The sequence below is a fragment of the Melanotaenia boesemani genome, chromosome 3 (assembly GCF_017639745.1).
Source record: "Melanotaenia boesemani isolate fMelBoe1 chromosome 3, fMelBoe1.pri, whole genome shotgun sequence".
Lineage (NCBI taxonomy): Eukaryota > Metazoa > Chordata > Actinopteri > Atheriniformes > Melanotaeniidae > Melanotaenia > Melanotaenia boesemani.
In genome coordinates this window covers 23,884,980-23,911,981 of record NC_055684.1, presented here as the reverse complement: position 1 = coordinate 23,911,981, position 27,002 = coordinate 23,884,980, and the positions used below count along the sequence as shown (strand labels likewise).

At 38.0% G+C, this 27,002-nt stretch overlaps 3 protein-coding genes across 5 annotated transcripts; 2 read left to right on the top strand and 1 right to left on the bottom strand.

Moving 5' to 3' along the window:
• Positions 1–848: 848 nt before the first annotated feature.
• On the top strand, positions 849–6,602 carry LOC121636417 (cell division cycle-associated protein 7-like). The gene is made up of 9 exons (XM_041979918.1): positions 849–950; positions 1,050–1,166; positions 1,400–1,765; positions 2,072–2,167; positions 2,248–2,400; positions 2,633–2,776; positions 4,420–4,569; positions 5,575–5,711; positions 6,518–6,602. Exons 1-9 carry the CDS (start codon positions 948–950, stop codon positions 6,558–6,560), a joined length of 1,209 nt encoding a protein of 402 aa, XP_041835852.1. The 5' UTR covers positions 849–947; the 3' UTR covers positions 6,561–6,602.
• Positions 6,603–6,733: 131 nt separating this feature from the next.
• Positions 6,734–14,613, bottom strand: sp1 (sp1 transcription factor). Of its 2 annotated transcripts, none has more exons than XM_041979912.1 (6): positions 14,509–14,613; positions 13,846–13,919; positions 11,104–12,481; positions 9,759–9,900; positions 8,895–9,085; positions 6,734–8,496 (listed from the first exon to the last, which is right to left on the bottom strand). In XM_041979912.1, exons 1-6 carry the CDS (start codon positions 14,513–14,515, stop codon positions 8,192–8,194), a joined length of 2,097 nt encoding a protein of 698 aa, XP_041835846.1. In that variant the 5' UTR covers positions 14,516–14,613; the 3' UTR covers positions 6,734–8,191. The 2 variants fall into 2 exon arrangements, with proteins under 2 accessions (XP_041835846.1, XP_041835849.1); XM_041979915.1 differs by lacking the exon at positions 14,509–14,613 and adding an exon at positions 14,436–14,454.
• tespa1 (thymocyte expressed, positive selection associated 1) lies at positions 13,935–26,925 on the top strand. Of its 2 annotated transcripts, XM_041979916.1 has the most exons (13): positions 13,935–14,006; positions 17,363–17,664; positions 18,628–18,799; positions 19,086–19,128; positions 19,952–19,992; positions 20,595–20,648; positions 21,958–21,997; positions 22,472–22,516; positions 22,667–22,762; positions 23,043–23,251; positions 23,625–24,817; positions 26,164–26,251; positions 26,693–26,925. In XM_041979916.1, exons 3-13 carry the CDS (start codon positions 18,667–18,669, stop codon positions 26,782–26,784), a joined length of 2,034 nt encoding a protein of 677 aa, XP_041835850.1. In that variant the 5' UTR covers positions 13,935–14,006; positions 17,363–17,664; positions 18,628–18,666; the 3' UTR covers positions 26,785–26,925. The 2 variants fall into 2 exon arrangements, with proteins under 2 accessions (XP_041835850.1, XP_041835851.1); XM_041979917.1 differs by lacking the exon at positions 13,935–14,006 and having other exon boundaries at positions 17,277–17,664.
• Positions 26,926–27,002: the final 77 nt, after the last annotated feature.

Genomic DNA, 27,002 nt, shown 5'->3' with positions numbered 1-27,002 from the left:
ATTAAACAACCTCTCCGACCACCATCAAACATTCATTGATATTGTGTACCTGTGTTGCTGATTCTGGTGTATGATTGTAAATGTACTTTGTTTTCTTAACTATGAACAATTGCATTATATATACACACAGTGTAGACTTTTCTAATAACAGAAACAGCAAGGAAATTTGAATAAACCTGTAGATTTTAAATCCACTTGTCCTTATTACTATGACGTGTCCTGGGACTAAAGGAACCAGTTAGAGCAAAACATTAAGCTGCAACAAATCCAAAGACATACAGAGGTTCCTTGTGTGTGTGTGTGTGTGTGTGTGTGTGTGTGTGTGTGTGTGTGTGTGTGTGTGTGTGTGTGTGTGTGTGTGTGTGTGTGTGTGTGTGTGTGTGTGTGTTATCTTGATTTCTCATTTTCATTGCAAAAATCCATGCTGGGAAAATGTCTTACTTTTTCCCAAACTGTTTCTATACAGTTGCAAGTTGTTATCACTGAAAATGTTTCTTGGATTTGTCTCTTTAAGACCTTGAACTTGAAAGTGTTGACAGTTTCATGACTGTTTCAAGCTTGAAGAGATCTGCACTGAAGTGGCCTCTATTGAGTATCCCTGACACAGACTAACCTTCTAAATCCATGATGATATTTTTTGAGTGGATGTTGTTTATTGTTCATATAAGCCTTTGAAAAAAAAACATTTACTGTGTTACAATGACTGCTGTAAAACAACTGGTTAAGGTTTCAGAGAGAGCTTCTTTTTGTTTTGGCCTGCAAGACACAAAATTGTTTTTTTTAACTTTACCTCATGAGGGCGGAGTTTAAATTGAACCCCGACTAATTCTATATGGTTGTGTTGTCCAAAGTCACAAAACAAACGAACCCGCTTTTCAATCAGGTTAATTGAACGTGTACCTTCGCGTGCTAGAAGCTAGTTAAACTTTGAAGACGTCATTAACAAAATGGTACAAATGACTTAATATTACTCATTCGTAAAGCTAAATGTGCACCGAATATGCATTTATATGTTTTAAAACTTTTTTTGTTGATGCATTTGTTGTCAGGCAGGGTTTGTAGTGGGAATGCACTCCCTCACAAAGAAGCTAGCTGATGTTTTTGCGGAGGACTCTGAAGCTGATGTAACATTTTACGGCTTTTCTGACACTGAACTTAAGGATACGGTACGTTTATTGCTTGATTTAAACAGTTATTGTCGTACATTGACATCTGCAGATGACACATTTGGTTGAAACGAAGTTTAGCTAGTTGTTACACAATATTTTAGCAGTTGACTGTGATTATTTATTGCTCTTAGGATTTTGACAAGACTAACTTACATACTGCAACTATAAGGATTGGTAGCGAATGACAAGTAATTTTTATTTTTAAAAAATCATTACATTTTATCCATCAGATTTCCAACTCTGATTTAGAAGTCCAGCCTGATGTTTTCCCAAAGGAGAAGGAAACCACCTCCCAATCAACAGCTGTTCCTCAACCCTTCAGACTGAGGGTTGCTTTGCGCTCTGCTCCCTCAGCCTATCAATCTACAGATCACAAAGATGCAGAGGATGATGAGAAAATACCAACAAACACACTGGTCAAGAGACCAAGAAAGACCCACAGGACAAAGATGGAGAAACGTGTGAAATTTGAGACTGAGGAGACAGCTGTGACTCAGCCTTCTCCATCAGAGGAGCTCAAATCTGATTCAGCTGAAGATGGGGCAGATACTTTTCTGGCCAAAAGAGAACAGAATATCAAGGCCAACAAAGCAATGGTGTGTCAGAAACATAAAACATTAAAGCATTTTGTAACTCTTAAAGGGATGTTACAGTGGTTGTTGTTTTTAAAGCAGGGGTTTGAATACATATTTGTCTTAAAAAAAAAAAAAACTCAGTGGTGTGGAAAAGCATCCTCGATCCTATTGAAACACCAAATGTGATAAATACTAAAATTGTGCATTAGATTTTTTTAAAAGAAACTTCACTATTATTTTACTTTTTACCTAATTTTACTTTCTATCAACAGCCGCTCATGATGTTCATTTGCCTTTTAATTCTTTTTTTTCCCATTCTTTTAACAGTTGGCTCAGCTAATGGCAGATCTGCAGAAAATCCCGGGAGGAGCAGGGTTTCTGAAAAACCAAACAGGCAAACGGAAGAGAAAAGAAGGAATCTCTGTGAGTATAATGAAAAAATGTGAATCCCATTCAGTGAACCAATCATGTCTTCTTTTTTTTTTCCTCCTGAAAATTTACAGCGTCCACCTCGCTCAGGTGTGACTGGAGGGGAGTTCAGGACAAACCCAGAACGGGCCTCTCGCAGGCGAACTCGGTCTATGGTGGAAGGTGAGGATCCCACAGCGCCTCAGGAGGCAGAAATGGAGCTCAGCTTGGAGGAAGAGCTACTTAAGGTTATTTTACGTAACTTACTTACCACTTGAAAATGTTTATATGGGAGCAGATGTTAGTGATTAAAGGTAAAAGTAGAGGAATTTTCCTAGTTTCCTAGCACAGGCAATATTTGAATATTTTTTTAAAACAACAATTTGATTGTTGTATTATCAATAGGCAATAATAAGAAACTGAATATTTGATTGAAAAACAAACTTGTATAGTTAATAATTGGAGACTTGTCTGTTTCAGGTGCGCCATGCTCCACAGCATCGTAGCACCGGACGACCTAATCAAAGCAAACCTCATGTAATCCGGCCAGTGGAAGACATCACAGAAGATGAGCTTAATTTGGTTGCAGACAATATGACTGACAAAGTGTACAACAGTGTAACAGTGAGTTCACAGTTTGACTTTAATTGTGTTAGTCTATGTTCAGATTGCAGAGAAACTGCTTTCCAAATCAAATCTTTAGGACTCATTACACTGTGATTTGCAGGTGGTAAATTATATATCAGTCCTGGTGATTGTGGTAATGAGTGTTAGTAACCGACTTTCTGTAGTTGCTGTGTTTCGATCTAAAAGACTGTTTGAAACAAGAGTGTCTGGACATCTTTAGAAATAAGATTAAAATTGCACATCAGACCAACTTAAATGTGATTCTTTTTTTCCTCCAAAATTCCTAATTCATCTTGAATATGAAAAAGAGTAGGAAAATGACTGGCAATCTGTCAGGGGCTTTGAGTTTTCAATAGCTTTCATTCATTAAATGTCTGTATCGGCTCTGAAACCAGATCAGACCTAAACGCATGGTTTTAACAGGTGTTTTATATTTGGATACATGCAGCACTGTGCAAGTCATAAGCCACCCCTTATTTTTTTTATGCATTGTAAATGTAATGAGAACTGGGACGGGGGTCAACTGAAATGTACAAACATAAATGAAAATTTAACCAAAGCCCCATTTCCACCCACTTGTTGGTACTTTACTGGTTTTATCCTTTTTTTTTTCTTTTGCATTTCCACAAGCAAAACTGGGATGGGTACCAGAATAACTGACCCAACCTGTTCTACTTTTTTGGGACCCTTCCATTGAGGACCCAGTCATATTGATCTGACCTGAAAAAGGTGGAGATTGACATGCTGCAATCCATTGATTGGTCAAAAAAGAAATCACTTCCTGTGCAGCTCAGCACTAAGAACAGCACGGCAACAGCGCCATATGCCATGACCTTTTTGTTTAAGGCCACATGCCAAGAAGAAAAATACAAAATGTTGGATGTCCACCTTTGTCTGTGTCACATTCTTTGATTCAAGAAAAGTATTGTGCCACTATGACATAAAGCCATTTACCACTATCCAGCTTATCAGCACTGCCTACACGATAAGGGTACTGTTGGCTGTGGAAATGCAACAGAGATCAGTATTTACCACACCAAAGCTCATAGTGACCTAAACCTGCTTGTGGAAATGAGGCTTAAAGCACCAGTTGCAACTATGTGATCTTTGGCAATTTTGAAAATGCAGCTACAGAAATGGGAATTGTGTGTCTGCAACAGGCTGCAAGTTAAGTGTCTAAAGATACAATTTAGAATAGTATATTTTGCTTAGGTTATGTCCCATGCTTGAGGTGTAAAGTGGCTAAAGAAAAATCATTTTCCTCTGTAAATAGTCAGGTAGAAGGACTGGACTGAAAATGGCTGGAAAAAAAGAGCCAGTGTTTAAAGAAAAACTTTGAAAAACTGTCAGAAAAATAGGGATTTACAGCTGGATATGATTTATGCCTATTATTTCTAAATCACTTTTTGTTAAGGAGGGGGAATCTTACCCACACCTCACGCTTGTAGTATTTACTGAGCACATGAAAGTCAGCAGGAAGAGCAGTGGAAGACATCCTTCTGCTTTCTGATTTATTTATTTTTTTTCCCCAAAAAATATTTCTAGCATGTTTTGTTGTAAGGCGCTTTGGATGAAAGTGTCTGTTAAAATTAAATTAATATTGTGAGGATGCTTGTAAACGTGTCTGATTGTATTTTCAGGGCTCCACATGCCATCAGTGCCGCCAGAAAACTGTTGACACAAAGACGTCCTGTCGCAGTGAGGACTGTCGTGGGATTCAGGGTCAGTTCTGTGGGCCGTGCTTGAGGAACAGATATGGAGAGGATGCCAGAAAAGTGCTCCTTGATCCGGTTAGACCTTTTGCTACACATGTGCATACATTTTACACACAGAGATCTAAGGGGCATACGGCTCCTCCAGACTGAAAAATCATATGAGGATGTAGACTTCTTAAAGGATGTTTTTATTTTTTTTTTGCAATGCTTTATCACAAACCTGTTTCAATTTTTTTTCTTGGATGTCTTAATTCAACATCCCTCCTCAGGTCACAACAGAGCAGGTTCACTGTCTTAAGATCAGGACTGACATGGACATTGTAAAGTTATCATTTTCTTATTTTTCAATGTGCTCATTTGCAAACTTGAGACCAAAGTTTAGACAACTTGTCTTGTGGGTCACACAGACTTTGTGAAATACTTTTAACCTTTTCCAGCACCTAAATTACAACCAGTTAATTAATCAAGGCATAATCATAACCAGTCTGTCATGAAGAAAATGTGTAATAACTTTTTGTTGTTTTTTTCGTTTTTCAAGGGCAAAAGACAATAACATGCTTTAAATCCACCTTATTTCAATTACTTGAGTCACAGTAGCTTTTGGATAAGTCATTAATTCCAAGATTGGCATCCTTTTTACATCTTGGTGTGTCTAATCAAGAAATGGCAGGTACAACTATGTTAAAAAAGTTATTAGAGGTCTACTGTTTTATTATTCTGTTCAGGAATTCTTGCAACACAAAAGCATAAACTGTATTGAGACTTAGGAGCTTTATGGTAGAGTATAAATGATTGAAAACCCTGAAGATGGAGCAGTACACTGTTTTAGTCTTCTGATCATTATTTGCTCTTTTAACCATGTAAAATATTGTGATAATCCCATGTGGCTTACAGTTGGTTTCCTCAGCCAGCTTTCATCAAATGTTTGCCATATTAATGTGAATGGTTAAAAACTATGCAACTCTGAAGGATAAATCTCCTTTCCATCTCCTCTATCACTTTAATCTGTACGTCTGAAAGCCATTTTCATTACTTCCTGTGATATCATTTTGCTTTTTATTCATTCGCTTCTCCCCTCAGGAATGGAAATGCCCTCCATGTCGAGGTATTTGTAACTGCAGTTTCTGCCGGCAGCGTGAGGGTCGCTGCCCAACAGGCATCCTGTTCCCCCTGGCTCAGTATCATGGTTTCTCTGACGTCCACTCCTACCTCAGCAGGTGGATTACTACACCTTAGGATCCAGATTCAGGTGTTGTCATGTAAAGACAACATAAACTGAAAAAATTCTTCATGCAAAGTGGAAATTTTGTTTTAATGTAGGACCCGGAGGGGTCAGCAGTGGCATTTTAAGACCAGTGACAAATGGCATCGAGTCCAGGGCCCAATAAGTTCAAACTGCCATCATTTTGCTGAAACAAGTGATGTGCAAGAAAACATTTGTAGTCTTGGTGCCATCTCTTCAGCAAAAGAAGCTTGGAAAGACTAGTTGTCTATGAATTCAACATGAAGTATGCTGACTTCCATCTTTTATTGTAGTCCCAATGCGTAACTGAATCTTTGTGTGGGACAAATGTTAGTGTAATGTTATTTCCATACAATGGTGGTTTCTCAAATCTTAATATTTCAAACTATTACATCCACCTCTGATCATTAAATGCCACCGATGTCTAAATACAAGATGGATATCAAATTCCACTTTTAGTTCTCCATACAGTATATGTTGTTGTATCCGAGAACCTCACTCCCCTCTTCTGTCTGAGGGTTCCTGCTTCTGCAGTATCATGCACTTTTTTATCCCCAAAGTCCTAGCTCAATATCCACCAAGGCCATTTTCATCCACAGGTTTTAGTAGTTGCCAGTGAGCTGGTGACTGACCACTGGCATCGCGATACCACTGCTGGCTAATCGAGCTAGGCTAGGCAGATTTGTTTCCATGGTGACAATGGTGTTTTGGGTCATTGGCTGATACTTAATTTGGTTTGGAAAAGATAAATATATAAAACGTTTTTTCTCTCCTTCGCAGCCTCCGTGACAAACTGAAGAGTGAGGAGGATGTAGAGATGTGAATTTGCCACTGAGGGGAGCAGTTGTTCAAACTTCTGTATTTTTTTCTGTATTTTGAATTAAATGGTAACTGTCTTAGTAATTTAAGCACAACCTGTATTTTAAACAAATAAAGTTGTTTCTAAAACATACTATATATTGTGAATGTATGCTGAAGCACAAGTTTTCACAAGAATTGAAAATTTTCATTTTAATCCAGCTGTTGGCATTTGCAGTAGGGGTATAAACAATATAAAATCCCTTATTTAAAATGGGGAAAGAAAACACTTGTCCAATGAACAATTGATTTTCAAACATTGCACAGGTTCTAATTACATTTGTCAAAGCAAAAGAGTTATGAAAAGCTATTTTTATTATAATGTTGCAAGTGATTTCATTTGAACAAAAGGAAAGTAGCCAAGGTTTACCTCTAGCTGGACCTTTTCCAGTTATAACTTTAGTTTATACGTTACAAGAGAAATCAGAAAGTTTATGGACCAAGGAAAAGTTCTCAGTTTTGATCATGAGTATGAACCTTTGGTTATGAGCTTCTATATTCATGCTGTCTGGACATTATTGCAAAATATTTCACTCTGGCCATAAATTACAAAAAAAAAAAGAAAAACTTACATGACTACAAGGCAAAGTCTAAAATAAGTATACCACAGGAAAGTAAAAGTAAGTGGAAGACCTGAACGACAATTTGTTTTATGACAAAGGCTCTGAGGACTGATAGCACATCAGGGGTACAGATAACTAAAAGGCATTTTCTTGTAATCATGCAAGATAATCCTGGCTGTGCTAAGAATTTCTGTAACCTTTTTAGAGAGAAAAAAAAAAATATATACACATATAAAAAAAAGATGCTTTGCTATCATACAGATATTAAAGCATGATGGCTTGAATGTTTGTACTTACACGAGGGGTTAGAGTTATCCTTAAGATTTCAGTGCTCTGAAACCTATATCCTCAGATTAGTGCTTCTGGCCCCATCCAGCTATGACCTTATGTGCTCCACCAACATATTTTTCCTATGATACAGGAAATACTTCATATATCCAGTTTTCCACAAGTGTTGGAAACTGACAATTCAGTATTTGCTGCTAAAGATTTTGATTTCATAAGGAAAGTTTGCATTTCAAGATGCAAAACGGGTCAGTTAGTACACTGGGTGCAGTCTGTCAGGGCTGAAAGCTCATGAAGTGAGGAGCGATGAGTGGCAAAGCTTACTACCGAGGGGAAAATACATATAAATAAGAGTCTGGCTTGGTGCCATCTCTTCACTGAAGAAGCTTGTAAAGAGTCTTGTATCTTTCATTACAATCCCACTAATGAGTAACTAAATGTTTGTGTGGGACAAATGTTAGTGTAATGCCATTTCCATAAGATTTAAATGACGATTTCTCGAATCTAACATTTCAAACCAATACATCCACCTCTGATCCTTAAATGCCCCCGGTGTCTAAATACAAGATGGATATCAAATTCCTCTTTTGGTTCTACAGATTTTTAGTATATGTTGTGTTGCATCTGAGACCCCCCACCCCCCTCTTCTGTCTGAGGCCTCTGAGGGGTCCTGCTTCTGCAGTAACATGCCCTTTTTAACCCCAAAAGTCCAAACAATATCCACCAAAACCATTTTTCTCCACAGATTTTAGTAGTTGCCATTGATCTGGTGAAGGTCCACCTGCATCATGTTGATACCACTGCTGGCTAATCGAGCTAGGCTCTCTGCAGATAAGGTTTCCATGGTGACAATGGTGTGCTGGTCATTGGCTGACACTGCTCCTGTGCTGGTTTCTGCTCCTGCAGAAGGGGAACCGCTTTCACCAGAGACTGTGGTGCTGCTGTTGGTAACAACCACTGCTTTCTTGTTTAAATGGGTCTTGATGTGCTTTGAGAGGTGGTCACTGCGCATGAAGCGTTTGGGACAGTTGGGGCAAGCAAACCTTTTCTCTCCTATATACCGGGGAGAAAGAAGTTTTAGTAGTTGTACCTGGTACCACTTTAGAGAAATGACTAAGACAGCTTGTTTTTAATAATGACTTGATTCCCTGTACAAAAACAAAAAACAAAAAAAAAAAAAAAAAAACAAACAAACAAAAAAAAACCCTCCATTTTGATACGACAAGTATATCTCTATCAGATAACCTTATCTTTTACTATTTTTACATCAAACATCAAAATTAGACTTTTCAACAAGAAATATTTTTACTTGCATAGTTTAGGAACTATTAATACTAAATAAGTTAGTGACAATTACTGTTTAGTCAATCATACAGCAAGTACACATCCAAAATTAAGACAGGATTAAGAGGTTGTAGTTTTTACTTCTTAACTAAAGTCATCAATTGTACCTGTGTGTGTCCTTTTATGGCGCTGAAGCTCATCTGAACGGGTGAATCGTTTACCACAGTAAGACCAGCCACAGACAAAAGGACGCTCTCCTGTGTGCCAGCGAAGGTGAGCCCTCAGGTGGGATGTCTTGCCGTAGATCTTCCCACAGCCACTTATGTGACAAATGTGCTGCTTCTTTTTATTTGGGTCACTGCGTGATGGAAAAAAAAACAAACAAAAAAACCAAAAAAACAGCATTACTAGAATAAATCTAAAGTGCAATTCCTGGTTTGTTAGCTTCCCTGCCATGAATGTAGTGCTGTGATATTGATCAGACAGCAGAGGCAGCAGTGGGTGTTGTAATAATAAAAAAGTGGTATTTATGGGAAAAAAACAATAAATTACCAGCTTATTTTTTACTTTTTAAAAAAAAAAAAATAAAGCAACAACATTCCATACACAGCAGAAGCATTCACAACTCACAGAAATGTTTAATATTAAAAGGTTTTGGGTGAATACAGCTGAAGCAAAGGTTGGACTATCTGTGTAGGCTGAAAAGTGCAGATACTTTGTGCAGGTCTGTCAGGATGGAGAATTCAGCAGACCTCCTTTGCCTAATCTACCCTGAACTTTGGAGCTCGGTGGAAATCAACAGACAACACAAAAAAACATTATTAGATTGATTTATAATGGTGGTATTTTTCCCCGAAATAGCTCCAAAGATGGCTGCAAAATTTTATTTACTGCAGTCATAAATGGGAAAGAAAAATGACACAAAAAGCAATATAGTGAATAAAATTAAAATGCAACATTAATCTGCCATTTCAATGAATCATTCTGACATTGGGCAAAGACAGCAGTAATGGAAGGGTTCAGTGACGTACCGTGCCTCACTATCCTTGCAGAAGGGGCATGTACAGGCTTCTCTGCGGTTGCGACGCCCCTGAGGTGGTGGGCTTATATCCTCATCATCCATAGCAGTACTGTCACCTAAACTTTCTCCACCTGCCTGCAGAGCCTGCTCTCCTGTTGTAATGAAGGAGGAAATGTTTAAGTTAAAGACAATGTAGATAGTGTTTTAAAAACTTTAGCTTGTACATGTCAATCAGCTTCAGAATACAAAAGAACAACATAGCTTTCCACTGCACAACATCAGGTTTTTCCCAGCAAGGGAACCTTAATTAACCTTTCATTAAGGGGGAGCTTTATAATAAATGACATCTAGGGATCAATCACGATATTAATCTTATGTTTTTCTAAATTGTTTTAGCTCTACAAGTATCAACAACATATATAATCTAAACATGACATTGTAAGTCATGTGATTATTAGATCAAATGTTGGTTAACCTGAGCCTCCTGGGCTACAAATGTTAGTTTAATATCAGCTCTGATATTGAGGAATAAACAACTTGACTTGAGTAATACTGTAGTTCAAACTAACCATGCAACATATGTAGCTGATGGCAAGCACATGATTTCATAATAAAAGCACCAGACTCAGTGATTTCTTGGTATACCACATTTTTGATAAAATGTGGCCTACCAAGCAAACATACCAGTTGCAGAATTAAAGACATATGATAAAAGGGCCTCTAAATTATGGGAAGTGTGAAGTTATACCCCTGCTACAACATAGTGGTAGTGTTCAACCCACAACTAAAGTGTAATGTGACCTGCATGTGAAGGGATGCAGTGCCACTATTCAAAGGAAAACTGAAAAACATGCATGCAGCTAAGGGTTCAGGAAAACACAGCTTGCTGAACTGGTTTAACCAGAACTGAACAGATCAAATTAGATCAAACTAGGAGCACTCAGAGAGCGCACACCTCTGCCAAGCCATTGTAATCCAGGCACTGACACGGCTCATCCCCAAAATCTAAATCACTTGTTCCTTATTCCATGTCTGAGATTTCCTGAAAATTTTATTAAAATCCAGCCATTACTTTTTTTTTTTTTTTCCTAATTTCGTTAACAGACAAATCAACACCGCTAAAAGCATATATCAGAGCTGACATAATAGCAGAAGCTATTAAGAGATGCAACACCAAGTTCAACAATATGTGATCTACATAGAGTGACTAGTAATCCATCTTTCTGAACACAGTATTCATTTTAGACTTCTACAATGTTTATCCAAATGAAAAAAGATAGCAGAAACATTTGGTAATGATTACAAAGAAAGCCAGATAGCAATGAAATTATTTAACACAAATAAGAATGACTAACCTGCTGAGCTGGCAATGGTAATAGGAACTCCCTGCAGCTGATGCATTTGCAGCCCAGCACTTCCGAGTGTGTTCAGATTTATGGTCTGAATGCCTGGTATCTGCACCGTGCTGACTGGTACTTCTCCAGCGCCAGCAGCTCCTGGAGTTTGGGGTACAGACTGCACTGGGGCCAGTGTGATCTGTGGACTCTGGATGTGAATGCTCTGCCAGCTAACTTGGCCATTGGGGCCTACAGTGCGTAGGAGGATGGGCCCTGTGTTTGGCATAATTTGAAGATTTTGAAGACCTTCTTGGCTGAGTGTTGGAGCAGCAAATACTTGACTGCCTGCGGTTGCAACAGTACTGGCCTGGATGGTTTGTAGCGGTGTTCCACCTTGGATAATCTGCTGAGGCTGAATAAGGATTTGCTGATGCTGCTGCCCAGCTCTATTTTCTGGCTGAATTGGGACGCCAAGAGAAGTTGCTGGGTTCTGCTGGAAGCTCCCAATCACAGATCCATTACTCTTCTGCGTTTGGGTAACTCCAAAAGTGGAGGATGTCTGCGTTGTGACAGTGGGTGCACTTGTCATGTACCCTGCCCCACTGTTAGAAGACACTGGCTGCTGTGACTGCTGTTGCTGTATGAGTTGATTCCCCCCTGAATCTCCACTACTACCTGCATCTCTCCCTGTAGCACCTGTACTGACAGGCAACAAAGTGATGTTTCCATTTAGAGAAACAGGCATATTTGCCAAGAACTGGGGTTGGTTTTGTAACACACCATTGCCTAAGCTAATATTCTGTATGGGGATGGCACCCTGAAGGACACTAGGCATGGTTATGATGTTTCCTGTGGCACCAGCTCTATTGGTTGCAGCTATAATTTGCTGCCCATTGGGAGAGGACACTATCTGAAACTGTTGCATGGCACCTGTTGCAGCAGGCACAGCAGAGTCTTGCTGAGCAGGTGCGAAATGCAGTGGTTGGCCCTCTATGGTCTGAAACTGGGGTATAACCTGGTACTGAATATTGGGCACCCCACCTGATATAGTGGTGAGCACCTGCTGACCTGGCACTGATGGAGCCTGCGCTACTAAATACTGCTGCTGACCGTGAGTGCTGACAGCAGCTGCTGATGGTGACAGCACCTGTCTGCTCTTGCCGGTGTCTCCCATCATCACACCTGAGGAATCTGTGGTGACAGTGTTGGAGGCTGAGGAAGCTTGAATGCTGAGAGGAGCAAGCTGCCAACCGTTGGCACTGGAAGTGAAAACCTGGTTTATTTCCAGCTGTTGCTGATTTTGTTGTTGATCTACTGGGGAATCACTTTCTCCAGGGGTGTCAATTCGACTGCATGTGGCTGCCAACAAGGCAAGTGGAGATGGTTGCTGTGAGTCCTGGAAAATGAATAAATTAATTATTAATAGAGATAAAAAATGGTTTAAGAAATAAAAATAAAATACCTGGTCAAATAAGCCACACTATTATATTTTATTTGACAACCTTTAGCTTTGTTTATGGCAAACTATCACAGTGTCATCATTTTGATTTGCTTATGCAATAACACTTCAACAACGTCTTTCCAAAATTGCTTAAATTGTATTTTTGCCAAGATCTTGTATAGATGATGGGAGTCAGACCACTATATATAATCTTCTTTAGCACATTCCAGAGGTTCTCAATAGGGTTAAGGTCTGGACATTCTGGTTGTCAGTTCATGTGTGACAATGATTTCTAATTCTCCCAAGCACTCTTTCCCAGTTTAAGGCTTATGAATTCTGGCATCGTCATCTTGGAATATGCCCAAGACTTCAAGAATGAGAAAAATGTCTATGGTTTTTTAGTATATTTAGGTAGTCAGATGACATTCAATTTTGGGCAGCTATTGTTGCTGAACATTGACCTATATCCAAATGGTGACAGAAATGTAAGCAAAACTTTCCACATATATTCACTTTTGTAGAGTCTGAACATTTTATAGGCAAGATTAAAAGTTCTATACAACGAAACACAACAAACTGAAGTAATAATGGTTTATAATTTAGAAGTTATATTTACAGCAAGGATTTTAGCAGTCAAATAGCAATAACTGAAAGTGGACTTGATCATGACATCAAGTAATAAGGATATTTCAAACAGCTGAGGAAAATGACCAATGAAGGAATTTATTTGTCAATACATCTATCTAAATTAATCATTAATAATTATGTTAATGACATTTAGAGTGAAATTATGAAATGTGTAGCTAAGCTTTATAAATACCAATAAAAAATGTAAAAAAAAAAAAAACAAAAAAAAAAAAAAACAACTAAGACTGCATTTAAACCACAACTCTTAATGCTGCATTTCAAGGGGAGTGGGCCTTAGAGAGAAGACATGAGGTGGGGGGAAGTATGGGAGGGACCACGTTTTTCAGGAGTAGCGGCGGGCTCTGCTTCCCCTCCCCCCAAACCCACCCATCGCCCTCCCACACTTTATTTTGCCCTATAAACTAGCATACTCCTCTAGCCACCCCCTCCGCGGCCAGCCAAATGGGCTGAGCGAGAGGCACATTAAGTGCCGGGGTTTGACGGGAACACCCCGTGTGGGCGAAAATTACCTGCCCATTCCCCACCCCAGTGACATGTGCTCTGGGGAGAAAATCAACAAGCCGCACAGTCCCGATACAGACGAGTCCCTGATCAATCCAACAAGTAGCACAACATGTCTGATTCTGACCGACAAGCATGTGATTTGGCAAGTCTGCAACTGTTTAACCTACTTGTGAATTTGTGTTTCGCTTCTGACCGAATCCTCCACCGCTCTCCACAGCGGCCATTTCACTCTGCTGCTGATCTACGGAAGAAGAGTTGTAAGATCACCGACTTCCAAAACAGCAATGAACAAAACTGAGAATGAAGTATTAGAAGGAAAAATCAAAGGGTAAAACACACACTAAATCGTTATAATAACCTAACTTTAACAGGTTTTGAACCTACTGGGCAGCGATTCAAGTAAGAAATTCAAAGAAATCTATGTCCAAGAACTCACAGGGCCAGCTAGCCTGTGAGCTAAGCTAACACGAACTCACCACAAGTAATGTTCAGGAAAAAAAAGCTAAGTGGTAGCTATAGTGACCGACATCGCGTGAACTCTTTTGAAAAATGTAACTAGTAAACAGTAAAACGCTAAATTCTCGGTTGCAGTGTCATTTAAAAACAAAATCTTTAGTTAGGTTGTTAAATGTTTGCGAAGTATCAACAAGTAACGCTAAAGTAACATTAGTTGGTCACTTTTAAACTGCTTGAGACGGCAGCTCGATAACAATACAATACAATATTTGTAACAGCTGATACAACAGAGTCGTCGTACTTTAACGTTACTTCTTATTGTTGAGTTAAAGGTACGCTCACATTATGCTCGTGAGTTTTAAAAGTTCACTTACTGCTCATAATTTGAAGACGGGAGGAGTTTCTCTGCTCTTTTTTCGGCTTGACAACTTTTCACAAGTTCACACAAACTTACTGTGCCCTCTTCCTTTGAAGGAGGAGGACAGATGCATTCGATTTGTACACCACGGAAGCCTGTTAGCTCTGCGGGACACAGTCACTGAAGGATTAGGAGTTGAATGTTATTCGACTTCCGTCACAGTTACACTCTGTCAATGGCAGCAAATTAAACTGAGCCTCTGTTAATAATTTTAAATGAAGAAAGTTTATTTTTTTGTTTTATTTCATTCTTAGTTACCGTGCAAGGGACTAACATTTCAACATACGACAGCAACCTCACTTTCAAAGTGTATCTCAATCAACTGTTCTAACAACCACACACAAAAAACACAAAACTTGTAATGTAATTTGATCGATGCACTATCGGACAACACCGATAATAAAAAGAAGCATCCCTCTTTGACAGCAACTTGCGAAAGATTGAGGCTTTCCTCCAATAGAAAAGCTTGTGCCTGCCAGTGAGTGGCATTAGCCAATATAATTCGTCCAAGGCAGACAGTTGGGCGGGATCAAGCAAGGTAGGTTGCGCTCCTGAGTATGATTGACGTTGGGCTATCTGTTTTCCGCATAAATAGCGCCATGAGTTTATACAACAGCTACATACTGGTATTTAATTTATCCATCTGGAAGACGGGTAAACCATTCACAAGAAAGAAAATGCTAAGACTCAACTCTTTGTTTTGAACAAGGAGGTGGGGAGGAAGGAGGGCGGACTTTGTATGTAAGTCTTGCCTCCGTGGCCAGTGGCCACTCCCTTGTGGCTGCCGGTGTGTCGATAAACTGTAAGGAGGCGGGAGACTTCAGCCAGAGTGGAGTAGAAGAGCCTTTTTATCACACTCAGTGGCTTCAACCACGCTGGGAGTGGAAGATGACTCGTCAGTGGGAGGGCTGTTATCGTTAGGATTAGTAAGGGGGCTGTCAGTGAAGCAGCACATGTGCCCATGTAAACAGGCCAGAGGGTGGAGTCCATCCCTAGAACAGGTCTGCACCTTGGCTGATCTTTTTTTAAAGGTTACACACTAATGATTCTTGAATTAGTCAAACACATGACTATCGATAGGCATTTATGCATCTCTATTTAGTTTGACTTCATTGAACTACCTATGTCAGTGATCTGGCTGTTGCAGAAGCATCCCTGTTTTTATTACACAGAAAATGTGAGAAATAGTCGAAGCAGCAATGTGTTCTAGTTTTATGTTATGCATTATTATTATTATTATTATTATTATTATTATTATTATTATTATTACAATGAGTTTGATCTGTTATGGGCATTTACTATGAATATGTCAAGTCTGTTTGAGATATTTAGTATACTTTTTGAGTGGTTTAATTTGCAATGCATCATAATGTCAAATCCACTTTATTTATAAAATGTTTTTCCTGTCAAAGGCAAAACAAAGTGCCTCACATGGTAAAAACAATTTATGCATACTAAAGTAAAACAAGCCTTCACACACCAAAGTAAGCAACACAGTGATTTAAAAAACACACTCATTATTCAATATTATTTCTCTCACATGCAGTCACATAGACATCCTCACACATGCACAGAGAAGTTAATCCCCAGCCTTCATCATTCTACACATACATGCACTCCTTAATTTCTATTTCTTAGAATAAAGATATTAAAAGTAATAAAAATCTGACTTGAGGCTCCTGTGAGGAAACAATGTCTTGGGGATCTGATCACACCAGAAGCCAGCCCACCCATGTCCACATGAGCCCACTACTGCAAGATCAGGGCAGGCCAGAGGCCACACCACAGCCGTTGTTCATATCAGTTAGATTGACACTTTTTGTCAGTTAGAAAAATTCTCTAAAATAAATTAACAGTTGCAGTTAACATTTTTAAATGCTTTATATGTTTTGAAAGCCAAAATTAAGAATATCATTTAACTTGGACAAAAAGCTACAAGTCAGTCGTTCAAACTTTGTGCACAGGCTATAAAAATCAAAATCATAAAGATGACTAATTCATGGTAAAGGGTGCTATAATCTACCTGAAACTCTTCTAGAAAGATGACCCCCCCCTCGCCAAAATAAATAAACAAATAAAAAATATAAAAGATACCCTTCATTTGGTTTGATAATGATGGTTGCTGTCACAGATATTTTTCAAAATCTCCCACAGGCTTTCTACAGGGTTGAAATCAGATAACTATGAATCTTTCATAATCATGAAGAAATCCAATGACTCTTCATGTAATGTCATCCTAGAAGAGACTGCACCCACCAACATGGCGTTTTTTCCAGATAAGAGAATATTTACTCAGCGCAACTAGTGATGAAGATACTACAAAGTAAAAAAGGGTCACGTCACAGAATATCATGAGAGGCAAAGCATTCAGGGTTTTTGTCTGTAAAGACAACTTCGCTGGCCAACTTAAAATGAGCTTAGGCCTACTCTGAAATAGACTAAAGTCTTTAATCTCATAATAAAGTCATTAATAAAATGCTATTCCTAATTAAATATGCTGCTACACTCTGAATTGCCTGTAGCCTAAATGAATAAAAATAAAGTAAACAAAGGTGGTTTAAGTGGAAAAAAAAAAAAACATCAGAGGGTTATAGGTCAAAACAATTTTTTATTAATTAATTTCTCTTTTTTCCGTTTTGTATAATGAAAAAAAAAAACTCTTGACGGAAGCCGCTTTGCCACAATGCAGGGAAATGTTTTCTTGTTTTGTTACTTGGACTTTATTCCTATCCTTCTTACATGTTTTGTACCGTCTGGTTTTACCTCTGACATTTCCAACGACCTGTCTGAATGTGCGTTTGCTTCTGCAGGATGTGTCGCAGCTGCGTCCCACGCGCTTAACTTTTGTATTTCAGATGAGATGCAAAGTCACTTCCTACAAGCGCCTCAATCCTCGGGAGTCCGCACAATGTCAACCTGCTGACGAGTTTCAGTGAAAATGAAATCAGCAGAAACCTACAATCACGAACTCCGTCGATAAAGCTGAAACCTGCTGGGTGCGCTTTGGCAGTCCTCTAAGGGCTGCAGATGAAGTTTGCGATATGTTGGCGCTCAACAGGAAACGAGAGACAGAGCGCTGCTGACACAACTGAAACCCGCAGCTTCTATGAAGGTAAAGCTTTCTTTCGTTTGTCGAGATTGTTCTTTATTTTGTAAGAAAACACAAGCAAAAGATCGTCTGTAATTGTTAGCGCAGTTTGGTAGAAGACATTTTCATGGGTTCCATTCATAGCCGGCAAAGAAACTTATCACAATAAACTGAACCCGTCATAAGTAGTAATTTTGATAAAGATTACTTTTATCCTCATAAGCTAAGTTATTAGCTATATTCTGAACGCTTCCTTTTCTATCTTAATATTGCAATTGTCTATGTATTGTGTATATGTTAGCTCTATTTACTGTGCAATAAGCCACCCCACTTATATGTGTATGAAATGTTTAATCTGTTCTGCTGTAGACGTTTAATTTAAACATCAACTATGGATATTTGATCACACCAAGGGTTTCCCTCATTTGTTGTAATTAGTCATTATTAGTGGTACTATTTATTTGTTATTTATTTTAATCCTAATTTTAGCTTGTTCCAGCAGAGTTGTATTTATTATTTGTAATGTAGTTAAACTTACTTTTGACCTGTAAAGTGCTATCATCCAAAATAAATGTCAATGAAAAGTTGTTCTTAAATAAAAGATATAATAATCACTTGAAAGAAATAAGAGTGACATGGGGTAATAAAGGCTAAATGAATCTGTCAACATCATACGCTAGTCCAGTATTCCATAACTTGTCTTTAAAAGTCACTGCGCTGCAGGATTTAGTTGTTTTCTGGCTTCAACACAACCAGCTTAAAGGAAACGGATCTCCAAAATACTTTGTTTTCAGGTTTTGCACAAGCCTGTTAATAAGTCAATAATTTGGTCCTGATGAGTGCGACCAGAGAAACAGCTAAAACCTGCAGGACAGTGGATATCAAGGACCAACGCTGAAGAACCTTGCTCTAGTCACTTTAAAGGAAAACATTAAGGAAGACCCAAAGCTACATTTAATCTCCAGCTTTTTCCTTTTTCCCTGGAAGCTTTGACCTCCGCTCCCTGGCTGTCTATGAGCTGATTCAATGGAGAGCTCATCCTCCAGGCGGCGAGCCTGGATCAACAGTAGCCGACAATGGCCAACTGTGGAGGAGTCTGAAGGGTCGCTGTGCAACCTCCCATGTTCCTCTATAGCTGACGACGATGTCTTTTCTGATGGTAAGACGAAAAACTTTGGTCATTGTTCTGCCATGCATTTGGTTGAAGATGCCGTTTCTTGTTGAGAGGTTTGAAAGGAACTGTGACATTTTGTGTATTATTTCCTTGCAGAAAATTTTTAACATAATAAATACACAATACAGTTTTTTTTATTTATTTTCATGTTTTTTTTTGTTTTTTTTTTTAAATAAAAAGCAAAATAAAAACAATTAACTGTAATCAGTACTTCTGCATTCTTCAAAGAAACATATTTAATGAGAATTACTCAAATGTTTGATTTCCACAGGATGTTTCACAGGAAAGATTGAGAGTTGGCTCCTTAGCTGTGGGTGAGTCACCTTGTTTTTGTTGTAAGATGATATTTTCTGAGTGCTGCCTCTAACAGGTGCTGAAGAACAAGGTTTAACACTGGAAACTAGTTGACAAACATCAAGCAGAGTGGAAACTGATGTTGGCTTTTACAGGAAGATGATACAAGGTAGCCACAGTATTGTTTTCTCACCATAACACCCTGAGATGATGCAGACTTATAGTTCCATTGGAAAAAATTGATCTCAATCTTTAAAACCACTGCATGAACACACTGAGCTGATCTTTTGTTCTACAAAGATCAGGCTATAGATGCAAACACTTGAAAAAAAAACACATCTTAAGTTCTTAAATATTTCCATAATGGGATTGTGGTTAAGTGTAAGGCAATTATATAACTATTGGGAAGTATCAGTTCTGTGTTTTCTTTTATGAAACTGATTGCAGGAATGAGGAAGAATAATTTATGTTTTGTATGTCAGTCATGAAGAAGGAAGCAGCTGCATGTGCAGCAGTCAGTAATACATTCTGCGTATCTGCATCTAAATGCTCACAGAGATGGAGCAGTTAACCGTGTAGCTTGTGCTTATTCTCAGAATTCAAAATGCAAATGTCCAGGCCAGTTTGGAGGTGTTGACCTGAATGTGAATATTTCAACAAGAGGAAGTTGACTGATGTTAGCAGACTGTTGAAAGCTGATTACTGTAAATCTAACAAGCTTGTACTTTGACTAGCCTGCTATCATTTTCCAGATGAAGCCAACCATGCAAACACAGACTTAACTTTGATCAAAGCATGCAAATGATACTATTTCTGTATTAAAAATTTAGATATGTATTACAGGTCAGATGCCAGCTCAAAGAACAACAGGCAGCTCAGTTTAGGTAAGTGATGAACTGACAAACTTTGTCACGAATGACACTGTAATACTGTAACCATGTGCTGAAACATTTATTAAGCATTACTATACTGTTGCAGGAGGTAAATGACAAGGATTTCTAGCTTGTAGACTTTTCATTTGTTGAAGGCACTAAAATCCTTTAAGTAAAACAGCATCAATATAGTTTAGAAATATGTCATGACAGAGTAGTCAGAATACTGAAAATGTCACCTAAACCATATTACTGTGTAACTGTGTGCAAATGCAATATCCAAAGTAAACAAGTTAATAAGTCTGAGGCTGTTAAACATTCAGGGCCAGTAACATTTTGCTGTTGTATCTGGTTGAGGTGGAGCTGGTTTTCCGTTAAATTGAGTTCTCTAACCTCTAAAATTATATTGTGTTTATCAAGCTAATAAGTAGACTGCAATGAAAAGTATTATATTTCTTTTTTTTAATTATGGTGAAATAAAGTAAAATAAGTATACTTGACTTAGATTTAATTAGTGAATTTAAGTAATGTACTTAATTCAAATTGGAAATTAACATGTTGTTTTAATAATCACCCTAATAACCAATTAAATCACTGATTACCTCGTTCTCCAGAATCTGCCCTGCAAACCAACACTTTAATTGATGACCTGAGTCTTGGAGCTGATGGTGAGCTCTCACACACAAGCAAACATGCACCCACATGCAAACTTATTTTTCTGGCTCTGTGGTATTTCATCATAGACATGATGCATTCCATATTTCCTCACCCAGTCCCTAATCATGGTACTAAAATGCCTAAACCTACTCCAAAACTTAAACATGTTAAATATATCCTGACCTTTGAGTCAAGTCCTAACCCTAAAAAATCACCTTGTACCACTGGGGACAAAATTGCTGTCTCTAATTTCAGGGAAGTCTATTTAATTTGATGTGCAATAAGATTTTTGTCCCCATCATGTAGGAAAAAACATGGATGCTTAAGGAAGCTAATAAATCACAAGGCAAGATTTTTTTAGGAAAATTGTGTATTTATTCTTTTTCCTTTTGTTCTCTGCACATGCATTAGGATGCACAACATTGCGTATCTAAATTGATATTTTAAACCTATCAGTTGTTTTGGGATATTTTAACAGATATTTTATCTAATTCTTTACTCATCGTCCATTTTAACTAGTTAAGGTGGAGTATCGAATCGGAATTATTTAATCGGACTGAAGACATGTATATAAGCAAAGCTAGATTAAAGTGTTTTGTGTTTTTTTTTCCCCTCAAAAGCAAAGTGATTCTGATTTCACCCGATTCAGATGTTATTATCGGAGTAAATGGACGTTATCAGAATTTATATAAAATGGATGCAGAATCATAACCATATTAGCTGCATAGCAATTCACCAGCCCACTCTGTTATAAGTAAAACACCCATAATGCCAACATGTGCATTTATGAGTCTTCAAACATAGCACTGAATTATAATTATATCTATCAGGATGCCAGTGTCTTTAACTTCCTGCATGGGCTGCAGGCCTGTCCGACTTCACTGCAGTTATTTGTCTTTGCTTGCCGATGCTAGGTGCAGTCCATTTAAAACTAACAGTAAAACACAGCAAAATGTGATGACTTCCTTTAGATTTGATAAGGCTTCAGTCCCTGATGGCAGTCTACCAGTGAAAAGAAAAACTAGAAAAAAAGGGATTTTCCATGTGTTATGTCGTATGAAAATATCTGCAATATTACACCGTCTGTATCAGTTTATCTTTCATCAACATGCCATGTGAATTCAACTTGGAGTGACTTCCTGGTACAAGAGTTTCAGCTCCCATGAAACATGACAGGGCACAAAATGATTGGGATATCAGAGTACATTCAAAATATACTATATGCACATATTATGTTTGGAAATAAACTGAGATAAACAGATATTTGGATACATATAAACATGCTTTTCTTCATTATAAACTCTTAAATTTTTGTTTCAGCCTCTGTGTTAAATGGTGGTGAACTTACACCTGAAGCTAGGTGAGTAGCAGCTGAAATGATCACAGAAACAATAAACATACAGCAAGAAATAAAAGTTATGTTTTACTCTTAAATTATAAAATTTCACATGCAGTAGAAATAAATGTAGAAATAATTGTATGGCCATTGTAGGGAAAGTGGCCTATTACTCCATTTTCCCTTGACCCCACAAGAACATTATTAATTAAAATGAGACCTTTTACTAACTTTAGTTTGTTAAGTCTACAGGAATGTGAACTACACTACCATTTAAAAATATATTTATCTGCATCTTGAAGCTGGTTCTACTGAAATGATGAGTTATGGATTAGAAAATGGCTGATATAGCCATTCACTTGATTTCAGGTTAAATTAGTTATTTTGTTGGAAACTCTTTGTTTCCAAGATATGTGACTTTCTGAATTAAGTCCTAAGAAACTTAAAAAACGTCTGTTGTTTTGGTTTTTCATTTCTTTTTCTACACTGACCATGAAGTCTGGGATGTTCCTTTAATGACCGACGCAGCAGACTCTCCAGCAGGTTGGTTGTTGATTTCTTCCCTCCTTACTCAAAATGAAGAAATGAAAGAGTTTTACTCATTGTCTAGTTCAAAGGTTATGGGCATTAGCTATATACATATATATATTTATATATTTTTAAATGAACTGATTAATTTTTTTAAACACATAGCACCCCCCGTCGGGGACTATGTCTACCCTCACTGAACCTGGGCCACAGCATGGCCTCCAGCTGCCTGTCCTCCTCCACCTGGAAAACTATGTCAAGGTAAGGGTTTAACACGTTATATTTTCAAAGCTTTATACTTGTAAAGATATAAAGACTTATGACCTGACTCTTTGCCCCTGAATTATTGAACTGACAAGTTACAGCTTCCCCAATCCCATGCCTTCATTAGAATAAGTATTATCTGGCTTGTTTTTCCAGGATAAAACAGTAACAATAATTTGATTCCATTAATCAGTTTTCATATGTATTCATAGTTTTCATTTAGGATTTCTGGTTCCAGCTTTTACAGTTTTGTAAAACATTTAATCTCTTCTTTCAGTGTGTCAGAGGTTCTGCAGCTGTATTCAGAAGATGCAGAGGAGACCCTGTATGAGCTCGGTTTTGGCTGTGAAGAGCCGCAGGTCACTGTGCGCATCCCCCCTCGCTTCTTCACCTTTCCTTCTCAGGCTCAGGGCATCAACTTTCGCCTCTTTTTGGACTCACAGATAAGGCGAATACGTGAAGAAGACCCCGGCCTCTCTCTTGCTAGTAAGACTAAAGAATCATTATATTTCTTTTTGCACTTTTCTGTATTTCTTTGTAATCATGGGCAGATAGACTACAGAAGTGTATATGACGTTGTAAAATAAATGAATAAAAGTAAAAATCTTGAATCAGCTTTTCCAGTAAAAGTGAAAAAGTATGGGTGCTGAAATAGACTTTTAGTGTCAAATGAAAGTAAAAAAAAGAACTTTTAAAGGACAATTCCACCAGCTGTTTCAATGTAGAGTTAATTGATCTTCACATCACAATATCAATTTAGAATATCAAACTTTTATGATTTCAAATCTAATAAAGAACAATAATGAAATTCATAGATTAAATGTGTCTTAATCTTTATTTTTCTTTTTCCTGTTCACAGGTCGATTCAGACAAGTACAAGTGCTAACAGCTATGGCCAATGCTTTCTATTCCCTCTACTCCCACGTGTCGCGCACTCCTCTGCAGAAACTGGCCACACCAGAGTTTAGCTTCTCTTCTCCTTTGGAAAAGATTGAACGGTTTAGGACCAGTATCCGCAGTGAGCCACGCTCTCCAGTGGAGAGACTCAAAGACACAGTTCACAAGATGTGTCTCTACACTGGCTCTCCCCGAGGATCAGACTCCACCTCTCCACAGCCCTCCCCTAGGAAGAGGTCAAGTCTTCCTGAAGTTGTGGACATTGTCCTGAAAGGAAAAAGTGGGCCTGCCAAGAGGTTGGATTTGGGGGGACATAACAGGAGTAATTCAGCTGTGGATCTTAGGCTAATCACAAGTGGTCTGGAAAAGGAGCAAATGCAACAGGTGGTGGTGGACACAGAAATTCTTCTAGATGGAAATCAAATCAGCCAGAAAGTGCAGGACAACAAACAAACAGATATTGCTGATACCGGTGAAAACATTTGTAGACAAACAGATCTTGACTGTGCAAGTAACGGAGTAGTAACATCTCTGGCGTCATCATTATCAGTAGAAACTGTGATAGAAACAGAACATCCGTTGCCCTCATGTCAACCAGAGCTGGACTCATGCTTGATTCAAAGTGACCCAAGGACAGCTGAGCTAAATCCCGTTGCCATGGTTTCCTATGATCTAATCTGCCCACAGATAGTTGAGAGTGTGCACCGGGCACCTTTCTGTTGTCAAAGCACACACAGTGCCAACAGTTCACGTCATATCTCCTCTGTAGCAAAGCGCATAGACAGATCACACTCTGTATCACACCAACCCTGTATACAAAGCATCATCTCTGAACCAAAAGATAAATCACTTCCTGAGGATTTAGCCCCTTCAGGAGATTTTCAGCAAGGGGATGGATCCAGATCACTCACTGCCCAGGAGCTCAATGTCAGCTGTGGTCATTACTACATCACTGTGACTGGTTTGGAAGGGGAGGATGTGTCCCTGTGTTCTATCAACACAGCAGATTCCAGTCATGGTTCATCTGTCTCATCCATGAAGACTTGTGAGTCATTTAAAGAAGGGGAGAAACAGTATTTGAATCCAATGACACACCCAGGCCTGGGCCACTTCTCCAGCAGCCGTGAGCAGGTCAACTCATTTGAGCTGGAGGAGGTACTGTAGTTTCACATTATTCTGCATATATTTAAACATATCTAAACTACTGCATGTGAATCTAAACATAGATGATACTCCAAAATATATTACTTTTCATATAGTTAGGTGATTAGAAATGGATTGATTTAACCAAATGTAAACATTTTAATTTGTAGCTAAACCCTTTCATAGTGTCCAGTACAGTGGACACCTATTTGACTGCTGTGTTATAGTATATTCATGGGTGGGGATGGTATATTTGTAAATGTGCTATATACACACACACTTTGAAAATTACAAAGTACGTATGCTTATTTAGACATAAATACATTGTAATTACCTAATTTTACTCAGCAATAAACAGGATTGGAAAAGGATACAGCTATATTTTTATAGAATATATTATAGAAATATGAAAACATTATTTTATAAATATTTTGAAAGAATATTTAAAAATTAAATTGAAAAAAGTTAAATATGATTAAGCAATATTGTGGACCCGAGGGGCAAAACACAACATCTTTCCATCAATTGCAACAACACATGAGAATATAAAGACTCAGTGTAATGATAAATAAATAAATCATAACAATGGAAGCAAGATCAAAATGGATGCAAACAAAAAAACACAATTATATATTATGTAATTAGATCATTTTAAAGCTGATCTGATTAACCCATTCGGGCCCAAGCCTTAAAAAGGTCTTTTAAAGTGTCATGGTATGAGAAGTTAAACCTTCATGCTTATGTTGTAAATAACTAAATTAGTCTTTATGACAGTTATATTTTTTAAAAATTATGATTGTGCGTCTTGACGATAATGATGTGATGTGTGTCGATCCAGATTTGAAAGGCAAAACTGTTCATATGCCTCTCTGGGTCACAATGGGCTAAAAATAACAGTTAAAACTCTTGTGAAATAATGAAAAGAGTAAAGGCTTTTTAAATTCACATCCATGCTCTCTTGCATTTTCACCTTAATTTTTTACAATTTATATTGTGTCAATTCCACCCCACATGGAAAACATGTTTCAAAAAACAGCAAAATCTCACTTTATGGAAGAGGCACAGAGAACGTTCTAGGTTTTTCTGTTGTGTTATGAAATGTAATGATGTTGAGATGCAGTTGATATTTTTGTATTGACAAGATAAACTATTAATGATGCTCTGTCTCAGTAAATAGGTTTAAATTAGATCCACGATGGGCTACAGAGCTTTTGTGTGAGCAAATAAAAGTGTAAAAGATAATCTTGATGATGAAATAATGTTCTGCCCTGTTTAAAATTCCTCATATTTGTTTTTAGCTATTAAAGTGTACAAATGTACAACATGTAATACATACTTCAAACTTCCTGCCTCCACAGGTGCACAGTGCAGGAGAGGAAGATGTTGGACAATCAGAAGCTACGGGAAAACCCACCTCACAGCTTTCCAGAACACATCAGAACAAAGGTAATGAACATTAATATATATATGTATATATATATATATATATATATATATATATGTATATATATATATATATATATGTATATTGTTTTGATGGGGACTTTGAGTGATCATCACAGTTAACTGTAACAGATGTGTGAAGAGAAGTGTGTTTGCAGTTAAACTTGTTGAAACCACCCATGCATTAGCTGAGTGACTTTACGTTCTCAGCTTTTTTCTTGCAGCACAAAGTTTTGTATAACTCAGCAGTTTACAGAACTGATAAAAAAGAGAGATATACTTTATGTATGAGCATCTGAGGGGAGTTTTCTAACAAATGTGTGGATACAGGTCACTGTGCAGGTGTATTCATCCCTGTGCTTATTTAGGTCAGAGAACAGCTGCATTCATATTATCGTTTGCAACATATGGAGAAAAGCTGTCTGTGTTTGCCTGTTTGTGTAGGTGAAGTGATCCGGGGTGACAGCATGCAGTCTGACAGCAGTGGCTATGCAGACGAAGAAGTCTGCCCCTCAGCAGACAGACACAACAGATGAGACTGACATCTGTGTGTGAATCTGTGGACCTTCTCCTGCTCTGAAGAGTTGCATTTGTACATGTAATGGCTTGGAAAGCGGAACCATAAATGGATACTGACTCAAAAATCTCCAAATGATTAAAATGCCTTCAGACTTGAAGTTTCAGAAGCTGTAATTTAATAAAGCATTTTCAACCTCCAGGAAAAGTGCTTATTATACATTGAATGTAGTAAATA